General features: G+C 44.7%; 1 protein-coding gene across 1 annotated transcript in view; it reads left to right on the top strand.

Annotated features, from left to right (window-relative positions):
- The window catches only part of SERAC1 (serine active site containing 1), a 398,196-nt gene that overhangs the window by 205,075 nt on the left and 171,528 nt on the right, over positions 1–21,593 (top strand). Inside the window, exons 9-11 of the mRNA XM_077283287.1 lie at positions 10,359–10,472; positions 10,941–11,103; positions 20,842–20,992. Of these exons, the coding sequence (XP_077139402.1) occupies positions 10,359–10,472; positions 10,941–11,103; positions 20,842–20,992 (428 nt within the window). The remainder of the gene's footprint in view (positions 1–10,358; positions 10,473–10,940; positions 11,104–20,841; positions 20,993–21,593) is intronic.

Here is a 21,593-nt window from a genome sequence, read left to right as displayed (position 1 = left end):
ATAGAATGTGCTGAACAATAAAGTCCACAACAAATGGACTGCAAAAGGACAAGCAAGGACTTATCTTTGCTGAACTGGACAGAGTGTCAGGGAAATCCAAAAGAGCAGTGGCTCCAAGCAGGAACAATTGGCAACTGGCATTGATTGAGGGCTAAGGCCAGACTAAAATAGCCGAGCCAGAAAGACGATCAGTGGAAGCAGCTGCTAATGCTAAATCCAAGAAGCAGCTATACCACTCAACCACAGGAGGGAGCCTAAGAGCAGAATTCACAAAAGTGCTACTTACAACCACTGGAGGGAGCCCAAGAGCGGAATTCACAACAGTTTGGAAAGCCCCTGATGTGCCTAAACAGTGGAAACCCCCCAATTCTAACTCCAACCCTAACCTCAACACACCCCTAACCTTAATCCCAACCATGACCCTAACCCCAACACACCCCTAATCCCAATCCTAACCACAACCCTAACCCCAACACATCCCTAACCCTAATCGCAGCCATAACCCTAACCACACCCCTAACCCTGACACACCCCTAACCCTAATCCCAACCCTATTCCCAACCGTAAATGTAATCCAAACCCTAACTTTAGCCCCAACCCTAACTGTAGCCTTAACCCTAGCCCCAACCCTAACCCTAGCCCTAACCCTAATGGGAAAATGGAAATAAATACATTTTTTCTATTTTTCGCTAGCTAAGGGGGTGATGAAGGGGGGTTTGATTTACTTTTATAGCGGGTTTTTTAGCAGATTTTTATGATTGGCAGCCGTCACACAATTTTCCATTTTTTTTGTCCACAGAGTCATGTGAGGTCTTGTTTTTTGCGGGACGAGTTGACGTTTTTATTGGTAATATTTTCGGGCTTGTGACATTTTTTGATCGCTTTTTATTCCGATTTTTGTGAGGCAGAATGACCAAAAACCAGCTGTTCATGAATTTCTTTGGGGGGAGGCTTTTATACCGTTCTGCGTTTGGTAAAATGGATAAAGCAGTTTTATTCTTCGGGTCAGTACGATTACAGCGATACCTCATTTATATCATTTTTTAATGTTTTGGCGCTTTTATACGATAAAAACTATTTTATAGAAAAAATAATTATTTTTGCATTGCTTTTTTCTGAGGACTATAACTTTTTTATTTTTTCTTTGATGATGCTGTATGGCGGCTCGTTTTTTGCGGGACAAGATGACGTTTTCAGCGGTACCATAGTTATTTGTATCTGTCTTTTGGTTATTCCACTTTTTTGTTTGGCGGTATGATAATAAAGCGTTGTATTTTGCCTCGTTTTTATTTTATTTTTACGGTGTTCACTAAAGGGGTTAACTAGTGGGACAGTTTTATAGGTCGGGTCGCTACGGACGCGGCAATACTAATTATGTGAACTTTTATTGTTTTTTTTTATTTAGATAAAGAAATGTATTTATAGGAACAATATTTTTTTTTTTGCATTTTTTTGGGGGGAATTTTTTTTTTATTTTTTTTACACATGTGAATTTTTTTTTTTACACTATAAAATCGCCCCATGGGGGGGGGGGGGCTGTTATGGTTTCCAATGGCAAGGAAACATCAGAAGCATAGAATAAATGGACAAGCTCTCGGGTGATGGAAACTAGAGCTGACCGCGATGCTAAACCTACACACCACACTAGAAGTAGCCAGGGGGCATTCCTGCGTTGTCTCTAGATGCCGCGCGCCAGCCGGAGAACTAACTACCCCTGGTAGAAGAAAACACAGTCCTGGCTTGCCTCCAGAGAATGTCCCCACAGGAGATAGCAGCCCCCCACATATAATAACGGTGAGAGCAGATGAAAAGACACACGTAGTATGAAAGCAGATTTAGCAGAGAGAGGCCCGCTAACTAAATAGCAGAAAGATACAACAGAGGACTTCGCGGTCAGCTGCAAAACCCTTCAAAACACCATCCTGAAATTACCTTAACTCATGTGACAACTCATGCCACTGGAGTGGTAATTTCAGCCCAACAAGAGCTTCCAGCTGCAGAGATTCACATAAGTGCAAACTGGACAAAACATACAAAAATAGACTTAAGGACTAAAGTGTCCAACTTAGCTGAGCAGAAAACTGGGAGCAGGAACATGCAACAGAATCACTCTGGATACATTGATGGCCAGCATTAGAATGACTAAGGAGCAAGGTTAAATAGGATACTCCCACATCCTGATAGGAACAGGTGAACTGAGAAGGCAAAGCTTGCAGGACACCAGTACCACAAGAGACCACCGGGGGAGCCCACGAACCGAATCACAACAGTACCCCCCCCTTAAGGAGGGGGCACCGAACCCTCACAAGAACCACCAGGGCGATCTGGATGAGCCCTATGAAAGGCACGGACCAAATCAGAAGCATGAACATCAGAAGCTGTAACCCAAGAATTATCCTCTTGACCGTAGCCCTTCCATTTCACCAGATATTGAAGTCTCCGTCTGGAAACACGAGAGTCCAAGATTTTCTCCACCACGTACTCCAATTCACCCTCAACCAGCACAGGAGCAGGAGGCTCAACAGAAGGCACAAGTGGTACCTCATACCTCCGCAATAATGACCGATGGAAGACATTATGGATAGCAAAGGATGCTGGGAGGTCCAAACGAAAAGACACAGGGTTAAGAATTTCCAAAATCTTATAAGGACCGATGAACCGAGGCTTAAACTTAGGAGAAGAGACCCTCATAGGGACAAAACGGGAGGACAACCACACCAAGTCCCCAACACGAAGACGAGGACCAACACAACGATGGCGATTAGCAAAACGTTGAGTCTTCTCCTGGGACAACTCCAAATTGTCCACCACCTGCCCCCAAATACGATGCAACCTATCCACCATGGTATCCACTCCAGGACAATCCAAAGACTCCACCTGACCAGATGAAAAACGAGGATGGAACCCTGAATTGCAAAAGAAAGGGGAGACCAAAGTGGCAGAACTGGCCCGATTATTAAGGGCAAACTCAGCCAACGGCAAAAAGGAGACCCAGTCATCCTGATCAGCAGACACGAAACACCTCAAATAAGTCTCCAAGGTCTGATTAGTACGTTCCGTCTGGCCATTTGTCTGGGGATGAAATGCAGACGAAAAAGACAAATCAATGCCCATCCTGGCACAAAACGCCCGCCAAAATCTGGACACAAACTGGGTTCCCCTGTCGGAAACGATATTCTCTGGAATACCATGCAGCCGAACCACATTCTGAAAAAACAGGGGCACCAACTCAGATGAGGAAGGCAGCTTGGGCAAGGGCACCAAATGAACCATCTTAGAAAAGCGGTCACACACCACCCAAATGACGGACATCTTCTGAGAAACAGGGATATCAGAAATAAAATCCATAGAGATGTGTGTCCAAGGCCTCTTAGGAACAGGCAAGGGCAACAACAACCCACTAGCCCGAGAACAACAAGGCTTGGCCCGAGCACAAACATCGCAAGACTGCACAAAAGTACGCACGTCCCGAGACAGGGAAGGCCACCAGAAGGACCTAGCCACCAAATCTCTGGTACCAAAAATTCCCGGATGACCTGCCAACGCAGAAGAATGAACCTCCGAGATGACTCTATTGGTCCACTCATCCGGCACAAACAATCTACCAGGCGGACAACGATCAGGCCGATCCGCCTGAAACTCTTGTAAAGCACGTCGCAGGTCTGGGAAGACAGCAGACAATATCACCCCATCCTTAAGTATACCTGTAGGTTTAGAATCACCAGGGGAATCAGGTTCAAAACTCCTAGAAAGGGCATCCGCCTTCACATTCTTAGTACCTGGCAGATACGAAACCACAAAATTAAACCGGGAGAAAAACAACGACCAGCGCGCCTGTCTAGGATTCAGACGTCTGGCCGACTCAAGATAAATCAAATTTTTGTGATCAGTCAAGACCACCACCTGATGTTTAGCACCCTCAAGCCAATGACGCCACTCCTCGAATGCCCACTTCATCGCCAAAAGCTCCCGATTACCGACGTCATAATTTCGCTCGGCGGGCGAAAATTTTCGAGAAAAGAACGCACAAGGTCTCATCACTGAACAATCTGAACTTTTCTGCGACAAAACCGCCCCCGCTCCGATCTCGGAAGCATCAACTTCCACCTGAAAAGGAAGAGAAACATCAGGCTGGCACAACACCGGAGCCGAAGAAAAACGGCGCTTAAGCTCCCGAAAGGCCTCCACAGCAGCAGGAGACCAATCTGCAACATCAGCACCCCTTTTAGTCAAATCAGTCAAAGGCCTGACAACGCTAGAAAAACCAGTTATGAATCGACGATAAAAGTTAGCAAAGCCCAAAAATTTCTGAAGGCCCTTAAGAGAAGTCGGTTGCGTCCAGTCACAAATAGCCCGAACCTTCACAGGATCCATCTCAATAGAAGAGGGGGAAAAAATGTACCCCAAAAAAGAAATCTTCTGAACCCCAAAAACACACTTTGAACCTTTAACAAACAGAGAATTGGTCCGCAAAACCTGAAAAACCCTCCTAACTTGTTGAACATGAGATTCCCAGTCATCCGAAAAAATCAAGATATCGTCCAAATACACAATCATAAATTTATCCAGATATTCACGGAAAATATTGTGCATAAAAGACTGAAAGACCGAAGGGGCATTTGACAGACCAAAAGGCATCACCAAATACTCAAAATGGCCCTCGGGCGTATTAAATGCGGTTTTCCACTCATCCCCCTGCTTAATTCGCACCAAATTATACGCACCGCGAAGATCAATCTTAGAGAACCACTTCGCCCCCTCAATGCGAGCAAATAAATCTGTCAGCAATGGCAAAGGATACTGATACTTTACTGTGATCTTATTCAAGAGTCTATAATCAATACAAGGTCTCAAAGAACCATCGCTTTTAGCTACAAAAAAGAACCCCGCTCCAAGAGGAGACGAAGAAGGACGAATATGTCCCTTTTCCAAGGACTCCCTAATATACTCTCGCATGGCAGCATGTTCAGGTACAGACAGATTGAATAGACGACCCTTAGGAAATTTACTGCCAGGGATCAAATCTATGGCGCAATCGCAATCTCTGTGAGGAGGAAGAGAATTAAGAGTAGATTCCTCAAAAACCTCACGATAATCAGACAAAAACTCAGGAATTTCAGAGGGAATAGATGAAGCAATGGAGACCAAAGATGTGTCCCCATGATTTCCCTGACATCCCCAGCTTAGTACAGACATTGTTTTCCAGTCAAGGACTGGGTTATGAGTTTGCAACCATGGCAATCCCAGCACCAACACATCATGTAGATTATACAGTACCAGGAAGCGAATCACCTCTTGATGGTCTGGAGTCATACGCATAGTCACTTGTGTCCAGTATTGTGGTTTATTACTAGCCAATGGTGTAGAATCAATACCCTTTAAAGGTATAGGAACTTCCAGAGGCTCTAGATCAAACCCACAGCGCCTGGCAAAGGACCAATCCATAAGACTCAAAGCGGCGCCAGAATCCACATACGCATCCGCAACAATAGAAGATAACGAACAAATTAGAGTTACAGACAAAATAAACTTGGACTGCAAAGTGCCAATAGCAGAGGATTTATCAACTTTCTTTGTTCGTTTAGAGCATGCTGATATAACATGAGTAGAATTTCCACAATAGAAGCACAAATGATTTTTGCGCCTATAAATCTGTCGTTCGCTTCTGGACAGAAAGCTATCACATTGCATACTCTGTGGTGCCTCTTCAGAAGACACCGCCAACTGGTGCACGGGTTTGCGTTCCCGTAAACGCCGATCAATCTGAATTGCCATTGTCATGGACTCATTCAGACCAGTAGGCGCAGGAAACCCCACCATGACGTCTTTTACAGCATCAGAGAGACCTTCTCTGAAAATTGCCGCCAGAGCGCACTCATTCCACTGAGTAAGCACAGACCATTTTCGAAATTTTTGGCAATATATTTCGGCTTCATCTTGCCCCTGAGAGAGGGCTATTAGGGCTTTCTCAGCCTGAATCTCCAAATTTGGTTCCTCATAAAGCAACCCCAAAGCCAGAAAAAACGCATCCACATTGAGCAACGCAGGATCCCCTGGTGCCAATGAAAATGCCCAATTTTGGGGGTCACCCCGCAGTAAAGAAATAACAATTTTTACTTGCTGGGCAGGATCTCCAGCAGAATGAGATCTCAGCGAAAGAAACAATTTACAATTGTATTTAAAATTTAGAAAACAAGATCGATCTCCAGAAAAAAACTCCGGTATAGGAATTTTAGGTTCAGACCGAGGAGCATGTAACAAAAAATCTTGTATATTCTGAACTTTAGAGGCAAGATTATTCAAATTGGTAGCCAGACTCTGGGGATCCATATTTCAACAGATAAAGTCTGAGCCATTCAGGGGTTAAGAGGAGAGGAAAACAGGAGACTGCAATTAGAACTGGAGTGCAACTTCAGAGGAAGGAAAAAAAAAAAAAAAAAAGGTTTCACACAGTTCCTTTTCTCTCCTACTTCAGCCTATAGATTAAACATTTGGTCTGGCCATACTGTTATGGTTTCCAATGGCAAGGAAACATCAGAAGCATAGAATAAACGGACAAGCTCTCGGGTGATGGAAACTAGAGCTGACCGCGATGCTAAACCTACACACCACACTAGAAGTAGCCAGGGGGCATTCCTGCGTTGTCTCTAGATGCCGCGCGCCAGCCGGAGAACTAACTACCCCTGGTAGAAGAAAACACACTCCTGGCTTGCCTCCAGAGAATGTCCCCACAGGAGATAGCAGCCCCCCACATATAATAACGGTGAGAGCAGATGAAAAGACACACGTAGTATGAAAGCAGATTTAGCAGAGAGAGGCCCGCTAACTAAATAGCAGAAAGATACAACAGAGGACTTCGCGGTCAGCTGCAAAACCCTTCAAAACACCATCCTGAAATTACCTTAACTCATGTGACAACTCATGCCACTGGAGTGGTAATTTCAGCCCAACAAGAGCTTCCAGCTGCAGAGATTCACATAAGTGCAAACTGGACAAAACATACAAAAATAGACTTAAGGACTAAAGTGTCCAACTTAGCTGAGCAGAAAACTGGGAGCAGGAACATGCAACAGAATCACTCTGGATACATTGATGGCCAGCATTAGAATGACTAAGGAGCAAGGTTAAATAGGATACTCCCACATCCTGATAGGAACAGGTGAACTGAGCAGGCAAAGCTTGCAGGACACCAGTACCACAAGAGACCACCGGGGGAGCCCACAAACCGAATCACAACAGGGGGCATCATGTTATAGTGTAAGATCGCTGATCTGACACTTTGCCGTGCACTGTGTCAGATCGGCGATCTGACGTGCACAGCTCCAGGCTTCCCGGCACCTGCTCTGAGCAGGCGCTGTGAAGCCACCTCCCTGCAGGACCCGGATGCCGCGGCCATTTTGGATCCGGACCTGCTGCAGGGAGGAGGAGGTAAGAGACCCTCGGAGCAACGCGATCTCATCGCGTTGCTCCGGTGGTCTCAGGGAAGCACGCAGGGAGCCCCCTCCCTGCGCGATGCTTCCCTATATCACCGGAACACTGCGATCATGTTTGATCGCAGTGTGCCGGGGGTTAATGTGCCGGGGGCGGTCCGTGACCGTTCCTGGCACATAGTGCCGGATGTCAGCTGCGATAGTCAGCTGACACCCGGCCGCGATCGGCTGCGCTCCCCCCGTGAGCGAGGCCGATCGCATATGACGTACTATCCCGTCGAGGGTCAGATAGGCCCAGGTCACCTCGACGGGATAGTACGTCTAAGGTCAGAGAGGGGTTAAAATACTTTATTCTTAATGTGTGTGTATTATTAATCATTTACTACTATTGAATTAATAATGGATAGGTGTCTTATTGACAACTCTCCATTGTTAACCAGGCTTAATGTCACCTTACAGGTGACATTAACCCCTTATTACCCCATATCCCACCGCTACTTGGGAGTGGGAAGAGAGACGCTAAGTGCCACAATAGGCGCATCTCACAGATGTGCCTCTTCTGGGGTGGCTGGGGGCAGATGTCTTTAGCCAGGGGGGGGGGGCAATAACCATTGTCCCTCTCTAGGCTATTAATATCTGCCCTCAGTCACTGGCTTTCCCACTCTGGCGGAGAAAATTGCACGGGAGCCGACGCCAGTTTATTCCATGATTTAACCCTTTTATTTTAATATTTTAGAGCCACCAAATTTTGAACACAGACTCTTCTAACATTAATAGTGAGGACTATGTGAAAAATAAGGGATATGAAATAGTTTACTGTATGTAAACGATGTCTCATATCCTGTCGGGTTTGATAAGGAGATAGCAAAAGCCGGCAATTGAATTACCAGCTTTTAAGCTATCTAGCGCATAGTGCATGTTCTCACGAATATTTTAGCCCTTGGATCCATTCTATGTCCATTTTGCAAGCCGGCAAGAAAATCTTGACTTACGGATGCCATACGGATGACACAGCGATAATTTTTAGAGAAAAAATTGCATCCTCGCGTTGAATACGGATCACTATTCAGGAACTTTTCTGCGTATTACGCCTGTAAAAAATGGACCGTATTTCCCTACGCTAAGTGTGACCCCGGCCTTATTAGCTGCAGCAAGCATCTGCTGATGGGAGCAGTAGTCCCATCAGCTAACACCAGTGACCGGAGGTGAATTTATACCTCTGATCACAGCTGCGTGCTAACACTGTCATTTGACAGTGTGGGAACCGCGGCTCTCTGACTGGCAGTGTTGATTTCACCGCCGATCAGAAGCTGTGTTTGCTGCGCTTTCATGCACATGACAGCGTGACATACACTGGATGTTCAAGTGAATGTGGTCCAGCTTCGGGTACTGTTCTGGTACCCGAACCCGAATGTTTTGTAACTGTTCAGCCAGACCCGAACATCCAGGTGTCTGCCCATCTCTATCTACTCTTCAGGAAAACCTGGTGATTTTTTCCTTGAAGCATCTTCTTTAGTGTATGTGCACACGTTGCAGATTTCCTGCAGATCTGCAGCTTTTTTTTCCGCACAGAAACGCTGCAGATCTGCAAGTGATTTACAGTACAATGTAAATCAATGGCAAAAAAAAAATGCTGTGCTAATGGTGCAGAAAAATCTGCACGGAAAACGCAACAGATTCAAAAAAGGGTCATATCAATTCTTTGTGCAGATCTGCTGCGTTTCTGCACCCACTCCATGAGGCCAGTCTCACACGTCCAGATAATTCCGGTACCGGAGAAATCGGTACCGGAGTTGTCCGTGTGCTCACGTGACACATCAGTGTGGCACACGTGCGGCAGCCGTGTGCCGCCCCTGTGCCGTCTGAGGACCACACGGACCGTGCAGGACAGACAGCGCTATAGTAAGCACTGTCCCCTGCGTGTGGTGCTGAAGGCGGCATTCATCTCTTCTCCCCTGCAGGAGAGAAGAGATGAGAAATCAAGTTTTTGTTTTGTTAAAAATAAAGTTTTGGGGGTCACCTCCCGCCTCCCACCCCCCGTGCGCCCGCCCGCTTGCAGAGAAATACTCACCCAGCTCCCGCGATGTCTCCTCTCAGCGCCGGCAGCTTGTCCTGTGAGCGATATCACTGTAATGAGCGGTACCACGTGCCTTCAGCACCACACGCAGGGGGGACAGCGCTTACTGTAGCACTGTCTCCTGCGGGCGGTACGTGCACACGGAGGAGAGTGCACACTGTTCTCTGTGTGCACGTGTGCGGGACGCTTTGCGGACCGTGCTGCCGGAGAAAAACGGACATGTCTCTGTGTTTTCAACACTTACACATGGTCCGTGAAAGCACGGAGACGTGTGCATAGACCCATTCATTTGAGTGTGTCAGTGTCTCCGGTACGTGAGAAAACTGTCACTACACGTACCGGAGACAATGACGTGTGAAACCGGCCTAATAGAAATCTGCAGGGGTAAAAAAAGGAAGAAATCTGCACAAAAATCAGCAACGTGTGCACATTCCAAAAAAAGGCACAGATTCAGACCTGCGTTTTCTGCCAAGAAATTCAGAATCTGCACAGAAAATTCCACAGTCAAAGCTGCAACATGTGCACAACCTTGTACAGCAAATCACTTGTGGAACTGCAGCGTTTCTGAGCGGAAAAAAAAGCTGCAGATCTGCAGGAAATCTGCAACGTGTGCACATAGCCATGTCTTTTTGGTTGTTTTTTTGGGTTTCCATTTTTTAAAACTGTATATATAAACTAATGAGCAGCTTACAAACCTAAGCCTACTTTTAGCCGCTTCATGGCTTTCAAAACAGCATTTAATGATATAAAGTTATTAAAAGAAGGTCACAGACTTTCACAGGCTGCATGACTCCAATGTTTCTGTCAGCTTTGAATGTGCAGGAATGCAGTCAACTATATTTCTTTTTCAGAGAGGATTGTGGTGCTTTGGTGGGAATGGACTACCATATGCTGAAAGTCTCAGTTCTGTTCCATCAGAGAAACTGGAAGTATATAGCCTACAGGCTTTATTGAAACACTCTAGGGTAATGTATGCCTACTATATTTGTCTTTCACTAAATTCACAGCAATATACAACTGACTGAATGATTGGAATCAGAACTATACTGTATAACATACCTAGCACCTAGAAAGTTGAGCCAAATAAAAAGATGCATCATGCACTATTTGGAAGTCCTTAGTTCATGCATCTTATCACACTATTGTTTCCATAAAATCCAATGCTTCCTTTCAGTGGCAAGCAAATATGTTAACATTTGTGAGAAACTAAGTTGACTTAAAGTTTTTTTTTTCTATTTTATCTGCATTAGAGCAATGAAACTGGTTGCAAACTGGTTCATACTCCTTAATTTAGCAGAGTGAGAACCTTTTTAATAATATGTTTTATAAACATGTTGCTTCTGTTCAAGAGCAATTATTTGGTATTTTGGTTTGGTGAACTAAAAATCTTTTCTGACTTTTTTTCATAAATTTTTGTGTGATATACAACATAGATATCCACGCATGCTGAAAGCATAGTGTCGAATGGAGGTTTGCAGCTGCTGCAGCGAATATACTTGCTCCGCAAGGATTCTCAGAAAATACAAAGAAATATAATGCGAGTAATTGGAAACTTGGCCCTACATGAGCATCTGCACTCAAGCATTGTGGATTCAGGTAATGCCATTTCTCTTAATAAATCCTGTAATTAGATATACTATATCTTTTAATTGAATTATGATTTTTTTTTTTCTTACCTTTCTATATTTCTTAGCATTTTTTTTTTTTAAACCTGATAATTATTGTCACACATATACAGTTTTGTATTTTGTTTGAATGTACTCTAGGTACTCCTATTTCCTTCTTCATTCCACAAACATACTGGTAAGTTAATTTAAAATTTAGATCCTGACACACAATGAGGATAGGGACCAAAGTGATGTTAATTCAGCGCTTCAGATTATATTGGTTCTATGTGAATGAATAACATAAGTAAATACATAAATCTTACTCATTTTAATGAACAGAACTTCATAAGGAGCAAAACTATGCAACAATTACCTGATAATTTTTGTTCTTTCAAATGTAGTAATCCCATGCTAGGACCTCAACAATGTTTAAAGCTAGTGCAGGTATCAGTGTTCAGTGAACATGAATGTCCTTCCTGTCTGCTTGGTTTTGGTATTTTTTCATGAGAAAAGGTAGCACTGACATCCTGCATACCTCCCAGCCAACCTGGATCCAGTGGGACATACCTGATTTTTCGGAGCTGTCCTGCTGGCCTGGAACGTTAGGGGAATTTCCCAACTTCAACTGCACATGAGTCTTCAGTACATAGATACAGTTGAAGACAAAGGTGGAGCAAGTAGCCAACAGGTCCTTGTTTCACCATTCCGTCAAAGTAGAGCCTAAAGGCCATGCATGGACCTTCAGTTCATGTAACCTGAGAATGTCTAATGACCTGAAGGTCTTGTCAGATTTTCAGGCACTACCTAAACTGGCAGCAGAGACCAGTAACACAGGAGAGGAAGCAGGTTGCTGACAGGCAAATGTGATATTTGGGGGCATCATACTGTTGTAGTACTCTACGAGTATCATACAGTGTTTTAGGGACTGCCGACATCATATGTTTTTTTTGCTTGTATTTTTTTAATAACTAGTTTTTATTAGATTTCATAACATTTAATAATCAGAAATAGGACAAGACAGTCACAATTTGACTTGCATATTAGAGAATCAGAAAGAATGGAGTACAATGACCATGCACAGTTGGGAGACGTTTCCCCCTAGTGGCATCTAAACATACTGTTTAACCCCTTCATGACCCAGCCTATTTTGACCTTAATGACCTGGCCATTTTTTGCAATTCTGACCAGTGTCCTTTTATGAGGTAATAACTCAGGAACGCTTCAACGGATCGTAGCGATTCTGAGATTGTTTTTTCGTGACATATTGGGCTTCATGTTAGTGGTAAATTTAGGTCAATAATTTTTGCTTTTATTTGTGAGAAAAAAAATGGAAATTTGGCGAAAATTCAGAAAATTTCACAATTTTCAAATTTTGAATTTTTATTCTGTTAAACCAGAGAGTTATGTGACACAAAATAGTTAATAAATAACATTACCCACATGTCTACTTTACATCAGCACAATTTTGGAAACAAATTTTTTTTTTGCTAGGAAGTTATAAGGGTTAAAATTTAACCAGCGATTTCTCATTTTTACAGCAAACCATTTTTTTTAGGGAACACCTCACATTTGAAGTCAGTTTGAGGGGTGTATATGGCTGAAAATACCCAAAAGTGACAACATTCTAAAAACTGCACCCCTCAAGGTGCCCAAAACCACATTCAAGAAGTTTATTAACCCTTCAGGTGTTTCATAGCAGCGGTAGCAACATGGAAAGAAAAAATGAACATTTAACTATTTAGACACAAAAATGATCTTTTAGCAACAATTTTTTTATTTTACCAAGGGTAAACGGAGAAACTGGATCCCGAAAGTTGTGGTCCAATTTGTCCTGAGTACGCCGATTCCCCATATGTGGAGGGGAACCACTGTTTGGGCACACCGCAAGGCTCGGAAGGGAAGGAGCGCCATTTGACTTTTTGAATGAAAAATTTGCTCCAATCGTTAGCGGCCACCATGTCGTGTTTGGAGAGCCCCTGTGTGCCTAAACATTGGAGCTCCCCCACAAGTGACCCCATTTTGGAAACTAGACCCCCCAAGGAACTTATGTAGATGCATAGTGAGCACTTTAAACCCTCAGGTGCTTCACAAATTGATCCGTAAAAATGAAAAAGTACTTTTTTTTCACAAAAATGTTATTTAAGCCTCATTTTTGTTCATTTTGACATGGGCCACAGGATAAAATGGTTCCTAAAATTTGTTAGGCAATGTCTCCTGAGTACACCGATACCTCACATGTGGGGGTAAACCACTGTTTTAGCGCACAGCAGGGCTCAGAAGGGAAGGAGAACTATTTGACTTTTTGAATGGAAAATTAGCTCCAATCGTTAGCGGACACCATGTCGTGTTTGGAGAGCCCGTGTGTGCCTAAACATTGGAGTTCCCCCACAAGTGACCCCATTTTGGAAACTAGATCCCCCAAGGAACTTATCTAGGTGTGTGGTGAGCACTTTGAACCCCCAAGTGCTTCACAGAAGTTTATAACGCAGAGCTGTCAAAATATAAAATCATTTTTCTTTCCTGAAAAATTATTTTTTAGCCCGCAATTTTTTATTTTCACAATGGTAACAGGAGAAATTGGACCCCAAAAGTGGTTTTCCAGTTTGTCCTGAGTACTCTGATACCCCATATGTGGGGGTAAACCACTATTTTGGCACACGTTGCGCTCGGAAGGGAAGTAGTGACGTTTTGAAATGCAGACTTTGATGGAATGGTCTGCGGGCATCACGTTGAGTTTGCAGAGCCCCTGATGTACCTAAACAGTAGAAAACCCTCACAAGTGACCCCATTTGGAAACTAGACCCCCCAAGGAACTTATCTAGATGTGTGGTGAACGCTTTCAACCCCCAAGTGCTTCACAGAAGTTTATAACGCAGAGCCTTGAAATTAAAAAAATCATTTTTCTTTCCTCAAAAATGATTTTTTTAGCCCACAATTTTTTATTTTCACAAGGGTAACAGGAGAAATTCGACCCCAAAAATTGTTGTCCAGTTTGTCCTGAGTATGCTGGTACCCCATATGTGGGGGTAAACCACTGTTTGGGCACACGTCGGGGTTCGGAAGGGAGGGAGCACCAGTTGACTTTTTGAACGCAAGATTGGCTGGAATTAATAGTCCCGTTTGGAGACCCCCTGATATGCCTAAACAGTGGAAACCCCTCAATTCTAACTCCAACACTAACCCCAACACATCCCTAACCCTAATCCCAAACACTAACCATGACCCTAACCACAACCCTAACCCCAACACACCCCTAACCCTAATCCCAACCCTTACCACAGCCCTAACCCCAACACACCCCTAACCCTAATCCCAACCAAAACCCTAACCACAAGCCTAACCCTAACCCCAACAAACCCCTAACCCTAATCTTAACCCTAATTCCAACCCTAACTCTAATTCCAACCCTAAGGCTATGTGCCCACGTTGATGATTTGTGTGCCGATTTTTCCGCACCGTTTTTTAAAAATCCGCAGGTAAAACGCACTATGTTTTACCTGCGGATTTACTGCGGATTTCTAGTGTTTTTTGTGCGGATTTCACCAGCAGATTCCTATACAGGAACAGGTGTAAAAAGCTTCGGAATCCGCAAAAAGAATTGACATGCTGCGTAAAATACCGAGCGGTATTTTCCGCACCATGGGCACAGCGGATTTGGTTTTCCATAGGTTTACATGGTACTGTAAACATGATGGAAAACTGCTACCAATCTGCAGCGGCCAATCCGCTGCGGATCCGCAGCCAAATCTGCACCATGTGCACATAGCCTAATTCTATCTCTAACCCTAATTCTAACCGTAACCCTAACCCTAATTGCAACCCTAACCCTAATTGCAACCCTAACCCTAGTTCTAAGGCTAGGTTCACATTGCGTTAGTGGGTAATCGCTAACGGACAGCGTTGCACGGCGAAAATGTCGCAATTAACGCCGTGCAACGGGTCCGTTAGTGCACCCATTGACAGCAATGTTGTTTCAGCCTGAAGCGCTTTGCTAGCGCGTGCCTTTTTCGGCTCGCGGTAGTGATGTGCCGTTCTTTTGTGGCGCGCCTCGGACGCTGCTTGCAGCGTCCGCTTCGCGCCCGAGGTCCGTGGTTCGTGCCCGAGGTCCCGAGGGACGTTAGCGCGACCCCTAAACGCGGCCTCTACAAATACATTGCGTTAGCGCAATCCGCTAGCGCTAAACGGATTGCCCTAACGCAATGTGAACCTAGCCTAACCCTAACCCTAGCTATCACCCTAACCCTAGCTATAATATTTTCTTTATTTTATTATGTTTCCTACCTATGGGGGTGATAAGGGGAGGGGTTATTTACTATTTTTTTTATTTTGATCACTGTGATATGATCTATCACAGTGATGAAAATGAATGAACGAATCTGCTGGCCGGAAGATGGCGGCGCCCATGCAGAAGACGGACAGACACCGGGAGAGACACCGGAGGTCGGTAAGTATGGTGGGGTTGGATCGGAGCACGGGGGGTGGGATCGGCGCACGGGGGAGCAGACAGGAGGACGGAGAGGAGCAGAGGACAGGACTGAGGATGGAGGGGAGGAGATCGGTGGCGGGGGCAGATCGTGGTCTCCAGCCATGGCCGATGATATTGCAGCATTGGCCATGGCTGGATTGTAATATTTCACCAATGATTTCATTGGTGAAATATTACGATTGCTCTGATTGAAAGTGAAAGTGAAACGTCACTTTCAACAGCCAATCAGAGCAATCATAGCCATGGGGGGGTGAAGCCACCCCCGCTGGGCTCAAGTACTACTCCTCCTGCAGGTCAGGTGAAATTTCAGTTAACCCTTTCACCCGATCTGCAGAAACGTGATCCTGCCATGACGTCACAGGTCGGGAAGGGGTTAATGAAACAGCAAAAGACAAAGTCCAACAGAAGTTATAATTGATGCCAAGTTAAGATGACTCCATCCACATAACCATAGTACAGTTCTTATAAAACCACAACACTAAATAAGACAAGACACACACATAGAGAGGGGAACTGAAGAAGAAACCTGTTCAAAAACCAACATGATCCTAACTGTTACTTTGGGCCCTAAAATAGTCTCAGGTAGCCCACACAGCCTCAAATCTCTCCATTCTTACATTCAATAAGTCTTTCATGTGTTCCATCCTGCGAATATCAGCTATTCTATCCAATAACTTCTGATAAGAGGGGGGAGCAGTCTGTCCCCAATGAAGGACAATCAAACACCTAGCTGCTGTCAATACATGTAGCAGCAATCTTGCCATATTCTTCCTCATCCCTCTAGGAGAAACATTTACTAAGTATATAGCAACTCCTCAACCTCCACATAAAGAACATTTTGTCGGCATCATATGTCTAAGAGGAACTGTGTGGGCATCATACTGTGTGTGAGTGCGATGGGGGGATTGAGGTTGGCATCATTCTGTGAATGGTGGTTGTGAGGATCATATTGTCTGGGGGGATTTCTTTGAGGCTTCATACTATATTTGTGTGGAGCCACTGTGGACATCATACTGTGTGGGTGAGGGGAGCTGTGGGGACATCCTACTGTGTGTGGGAGAATGTAAGAATGTACAGGGGGGGGAGGGGGAGACCATATTTTTCACAGACAGTACACTGGGGGGGCACTAGAAACAAGTGTGAAGTCTGCTGACACCTGGAGACTTACATTTACCCCTTCACTCTGAAGCCTGTTTTCACCTTCCTGGCCGGGCCAAATTTTTCAATTGTGCACACTGTCACTTTACGAAGTCATCAATCTCGAACGCTTCAATGTCTGACTCTGAGATTGGTTTTTTTTCGTAACATATTGCATTTCATGATAGTGGTAACATTTATTTGAAATTACTTACGTTTATTTATGAAAAATCTGAAATTTGGAGAAAATTTTGAAAACTTCCCTCATTGAACTTATGTAGATTTGTAGTGATCACCTTGAACCCTATGGATTTCCTATGTAGGATGCAGAGGCTTTCCACCGTTATGACACAGCGTGAGGATACGTTTTACAAAATATGACAGGAATGGATTATGTTACAGATTTCACAGGACCTTCGATGAACCTGGTCGTGTCACGTCGACAGCTTCAGCTCTGCTCCGCCTATATCAAGGAACACTCACTGTGGCTCAGTATGCTGTTCGGTTCCGCACTCTCTCGTCCGAAATATCTTGGAACAACTAGTCCTTGCTCGCTACCTTCTGGGAGGGTTTGTCAGGAAGAATCAAGGTTGAGCTGGCGGGACAGGCCTACCACCCTGGATGACCTGATTTCCCTTGCAACCCGAATAGATCTGCGTTTTCAGGAACGTGCCAAGGAGATCAAACGAGACAAAAGGCCCTACCATCTTAGCTCTGCCTCACCTAAGTCGGCTACTTCGTCTTCCTCTCCTGAGCCCATGGAGGTTGATCATGTAAGTTTGGCCTGCCGCCACCAGGTGGTGGGTCGCAAAGAGGGAAGTTGTCTCTACTGCGGTAGTCTAGAACACTTGATTCGTACCTGTCCAAAGAGGTCAGAAAACTCCAGTGCCTAGGTTCGGTTGGAGAGACCACCCTAGGTAGAGAACGTTCCTCTCCATCTTTGCAAGTCTCGGTCACTGTGTCTTTTGGAGCAATTGAATTCTCTGAACTCTGTTTGCTGGATTCTGGAGCCACAGGGAACTTCATCCAGCAGGCGGTTGTGGATCATTACCATATACCAGTCCAGTGTCTTCCTGATCTGTTGCGGGTGACCGCCATCGATGGCAAACCACTGACCGAGCCTGTGCGGTTTCAGACCGAGTCTGTGGAACTACGGGTAGGTCTAACGCATTTTGAAAGAATCCATTTTTATGTATATCCCGGTTTGTCTCATCCCTTACTTCTAAGTCTTCCATGGATTCAGATGCATGAACCAGTCCTAAACTGGAGAACAGAAGAGGTTCTGCGTTGGGGAGATTGTTGCATGGAGTGATGCCTAACCTGGATTCATCCCATTTCTCTTCCAGTCCGACCAGTTTCCCTGCCAAGGTTACCATCTTCTTACTGGTCCTTCTCTGATGTTTTGGGGGAAAAAAGAGGCTGAGAGACTACCTCCGCACAGGTTGTATAACTGTCTGATTGATCTTCTCCCCAGAACATCTCCTCTTCGTGGGGGAGTTTATCCTCTTTCTCAAACAGAGACTCTAGCCATGTCGGACTACATCAAAGAGAACCTGGCAAGAGGATTTATCCAAAAGTCATCTTCACCAGCAGGAGCAGGATTCTTCTTTATGAAGAAAAAAGATGGATCCCTGGGGCCCTGTATCGACTACCAGGGCCTAAACCAGATCACGGTAAAAAAACAGATATCAATTACCTCTTATTTCAGAGCTGTTTGATAGTCTCTGAGGGGCCAGGATCTTTACTAAATTGGATCTCAGAGGGGCCTACAAGCTGATCCAAATCCAAGAAGGAGACAAATGGAAAACAGCCTTTAACAGCCACAATGGCCACTACGAATACCTGGTAATACCGTTTGGCCTAAGCAATGCACCTACGGTCTTTCAGGAATTTGTTAATGACATTTTCAGGGATCTGCTCTATACTTGTGTTGTTGTCTATCTGGACGACATTCTGATCTTCTCTGCAGACTTGGCCTCGCATCGGAGGCAAGTGCATCTGGTACTACGAAGACTCAGAGAGAACAGGCTTTATGCCAAATTTGAAAAATGCCTCTTTGAACAATCCTCTTTGCCTTTCCTTGGTTACATTGTATCTTCTACAGGATTAAAGATGGACCCTGAGAAGTTGTCTGCCGTCCTCAAGCGGCCTCGTCCGTCTGGACTAAAAGCCATACAATGATTCCTGGGGTTCGTCAACTACTACTGGCAATTCATCCCTCACTTTTCCACCCGAGTTACGCCCATCACAGCTTTAACCCGGAAAGGGGTAAACTCCAAGGGATGGCTCTTACTTGTCACTTTCCTTTACCAAGACAGAGAAGTGTTGCATCTGGCATCCTCCTTTCACGATAAAATGTTCTCTACCTTCCACCTTAATGAGGACATTTCTCTCCTTCCTTATGCGCTCTCCTCTCATCTTCCTGAGAAGTTATTAAACAATCTGATGTGTCCAGAGCTGTGCAGCTCTACCTGTTTCTCTCAGGTCTGTTCAGATGCTTGGATGCCCTGTTTGTCATTCTGGCAGGCCCTTGAAGAGAATAGACTAAATCGGGGTGCCCCCAGACTGGGAATGTCTCACTCACCCAAGTAGTAAGAGCCTCCTTGATTGTACTCCTCCAGGCATCTGTTCTTCAGCTGTATAAAGCTGCTAATTATTCTTCAGTCCACATCTTTGCAAAGCTCTTGTCTTTGTGTCGGTATACACAAGTCATGGCAGAAGGGTTCTGCAATCATTAGTCACTTCGGTGGTAGCTTGAGGCATTGTTACTCCTCCTTTTCTAGTATAATTAGTTTTCTCACACCAGTGACTGATTTGGGGTGTACTATGGTTTCCCCTGTCCCTCAATGAAGCATACAAGAAAAGATGATTTTTGGTACTCTCACGTAGGAATGTACTTTATGGACATCCAACTGCATGTGGGGTTGGGGCCATCATACAGTATGGTTGGAAATGTGGTGTGGAGGAGTCATACTGTGTGTGATGCAATATAGTGTGGTGAAATCATGCTGAGTGGGGGGGGGGTGTACTGTGGGGACATAATACTTTGTGCAAGTACTTTGTGCAAGAAAATATACAATGGGGATATTATACTTTATATGGGGGAATGTACTGTGGGTAGCATTATACTGTGTGTTGGGGGAATTTATGGTGGGGGCATTATGCTATGAGTAGTGGAATGTACAATTGGGTGGCATTATACTTTGTGAGAGGTATATTTTACTGTGGGGAAATCATAGTGTAGGTAGGTTATGTACTGTGGGGAATATTATACCGTGTGTGGTTGGTCATGAAAGCAGTACCATACTGTTTGGAAAGACTAAGGGATCTCACTAGAAGCAATATTTTGCATAAACACATACAAAGGACTGAGGCTACTTTCACACTAGCGTTTACCTGATCTGCGGCAAGCTGCTGACTTCCTCCGTGAAGCCCCGCCCTCGGCCGCACCTCCGCCACTAGCTCCGCCTACTTCTGCATGCGGCCGGCATGCGACCTCCGTACCTATCTTTAACATTAGGTACGCAGGTCGTGCGGATGTATGCAGATGCTGCCGCATGGGTCGTTTTGACGATGCGGCGACCAGCGTAGGACGCTGCCTGTAGCATTTTTTTTTTCCGCATCGTCAAAACGACGCATGCGGCAGCATCCGCATACAGCCGCACGACCTGCGTACCTAATGTTAAAGATAGGTACGGAGGTCGCATGCCGGCCGCATGCGGAAGTAGGCGGAGCTAGCGGCGGAGGTGCGGCCGAGGGCGGGGCTTCACGGAGGAAGTCCGCAGCCTGCCGCAGATCAGGTAAACGCTAGTGTGAAACTAGCCTGAGAGGTCAGGGTACTGGCATAGTATAAAATAGAAATTGTGGCAGCACACTAAGATAGCCACACTGCGTGTCCCTCTTTCCTGTCTTTCAATGTTGGAAGGTATTGTACAACAGTGATACAGGACATTGAATTATATACATTTTATTCTTTGCTTCCTCCATTGCTAGAAAATATTAATTGAAGTAGAGATGCTATCCAGCAGGCACATAAATGCCTGCCAACAGAAATAATCACAAGTCCTAGAATTTGTTCTATATCAAATATGTTTGTTTCTCAAGGCTGGATCTCGTTCCTGGCAAAAGCAATGAAATCTCCTTATGTCATTCAGACATCGCACGCTGCCAGGGCACTGGCTAATTTGGACCGGGATACAGTTACTGAAAAATACCTTGATGGAGTTTATGTTCTTCACCCACAACACCGAACAAGGTAAGAAGGTGTATGATGGTGTGATATACAGAGGGACAGGTAAGATGTGGTTACTTTAGATATAGGAAAGATATATATCTTGGTACCGTGTTAGCCAGTGGATAGAAAAATATTTAGAATTGAGAGTCCTCAGTGGTTGATACCTTTTAATGGCTAACTGAAAAGATGGAAACAAATTGCAAGTTTTCAAGATTACTCAGGTCCCTTCATCAGGCATAGACTAATACAAATTCTGAAGAATCACATATTTATGCACAATACAGCCCAGAAAAAATGCCATATATAAGACAGGTGACGTGAAGCAGAACTGCCATTATGCAAATATATATATAAACAGTTGTGTCCATAAATATTGGAAAAGTTCATAGATAAGGAGTGTGAATGTTTTATTTTCCTCTGATTGGGGTCTGGTTCTGTGTTATGATGCCCCCACACGGTCTGAGGAGCAAATTCCTTAATTGATTTAAAAGACATAAATCCATGCAACACATTCATTCCTGTACTGAGCGGCACTGTACAGTACATGCCTTATTTATGCTCATCACCATTTCTACGGTTTATGTCAATGCCTCAACGTGGACATTTAGCCATATTGTTGTTA

Source organism: Ranitomeya variabilis, chromosome 2, assembly GCF_051348905.1.
Source record: "Ranitomeya variabilis isolate aRanVar5 chromosome 2, aRanVar5.hap1, whole genome shotgun sequence".
NCBI classification, from domain to species: Eukaryota; Metazoa; Chordata; class Amphibia; order Anura; family Dendrobatidae; genus Ranitomeya; species Ranitomeya variabilis.
The sequence above is the reverse complement of the archived record's forward strand: the minus strand, read 5'-3'. Positions and strand labels throughout refer to the sequence as shown.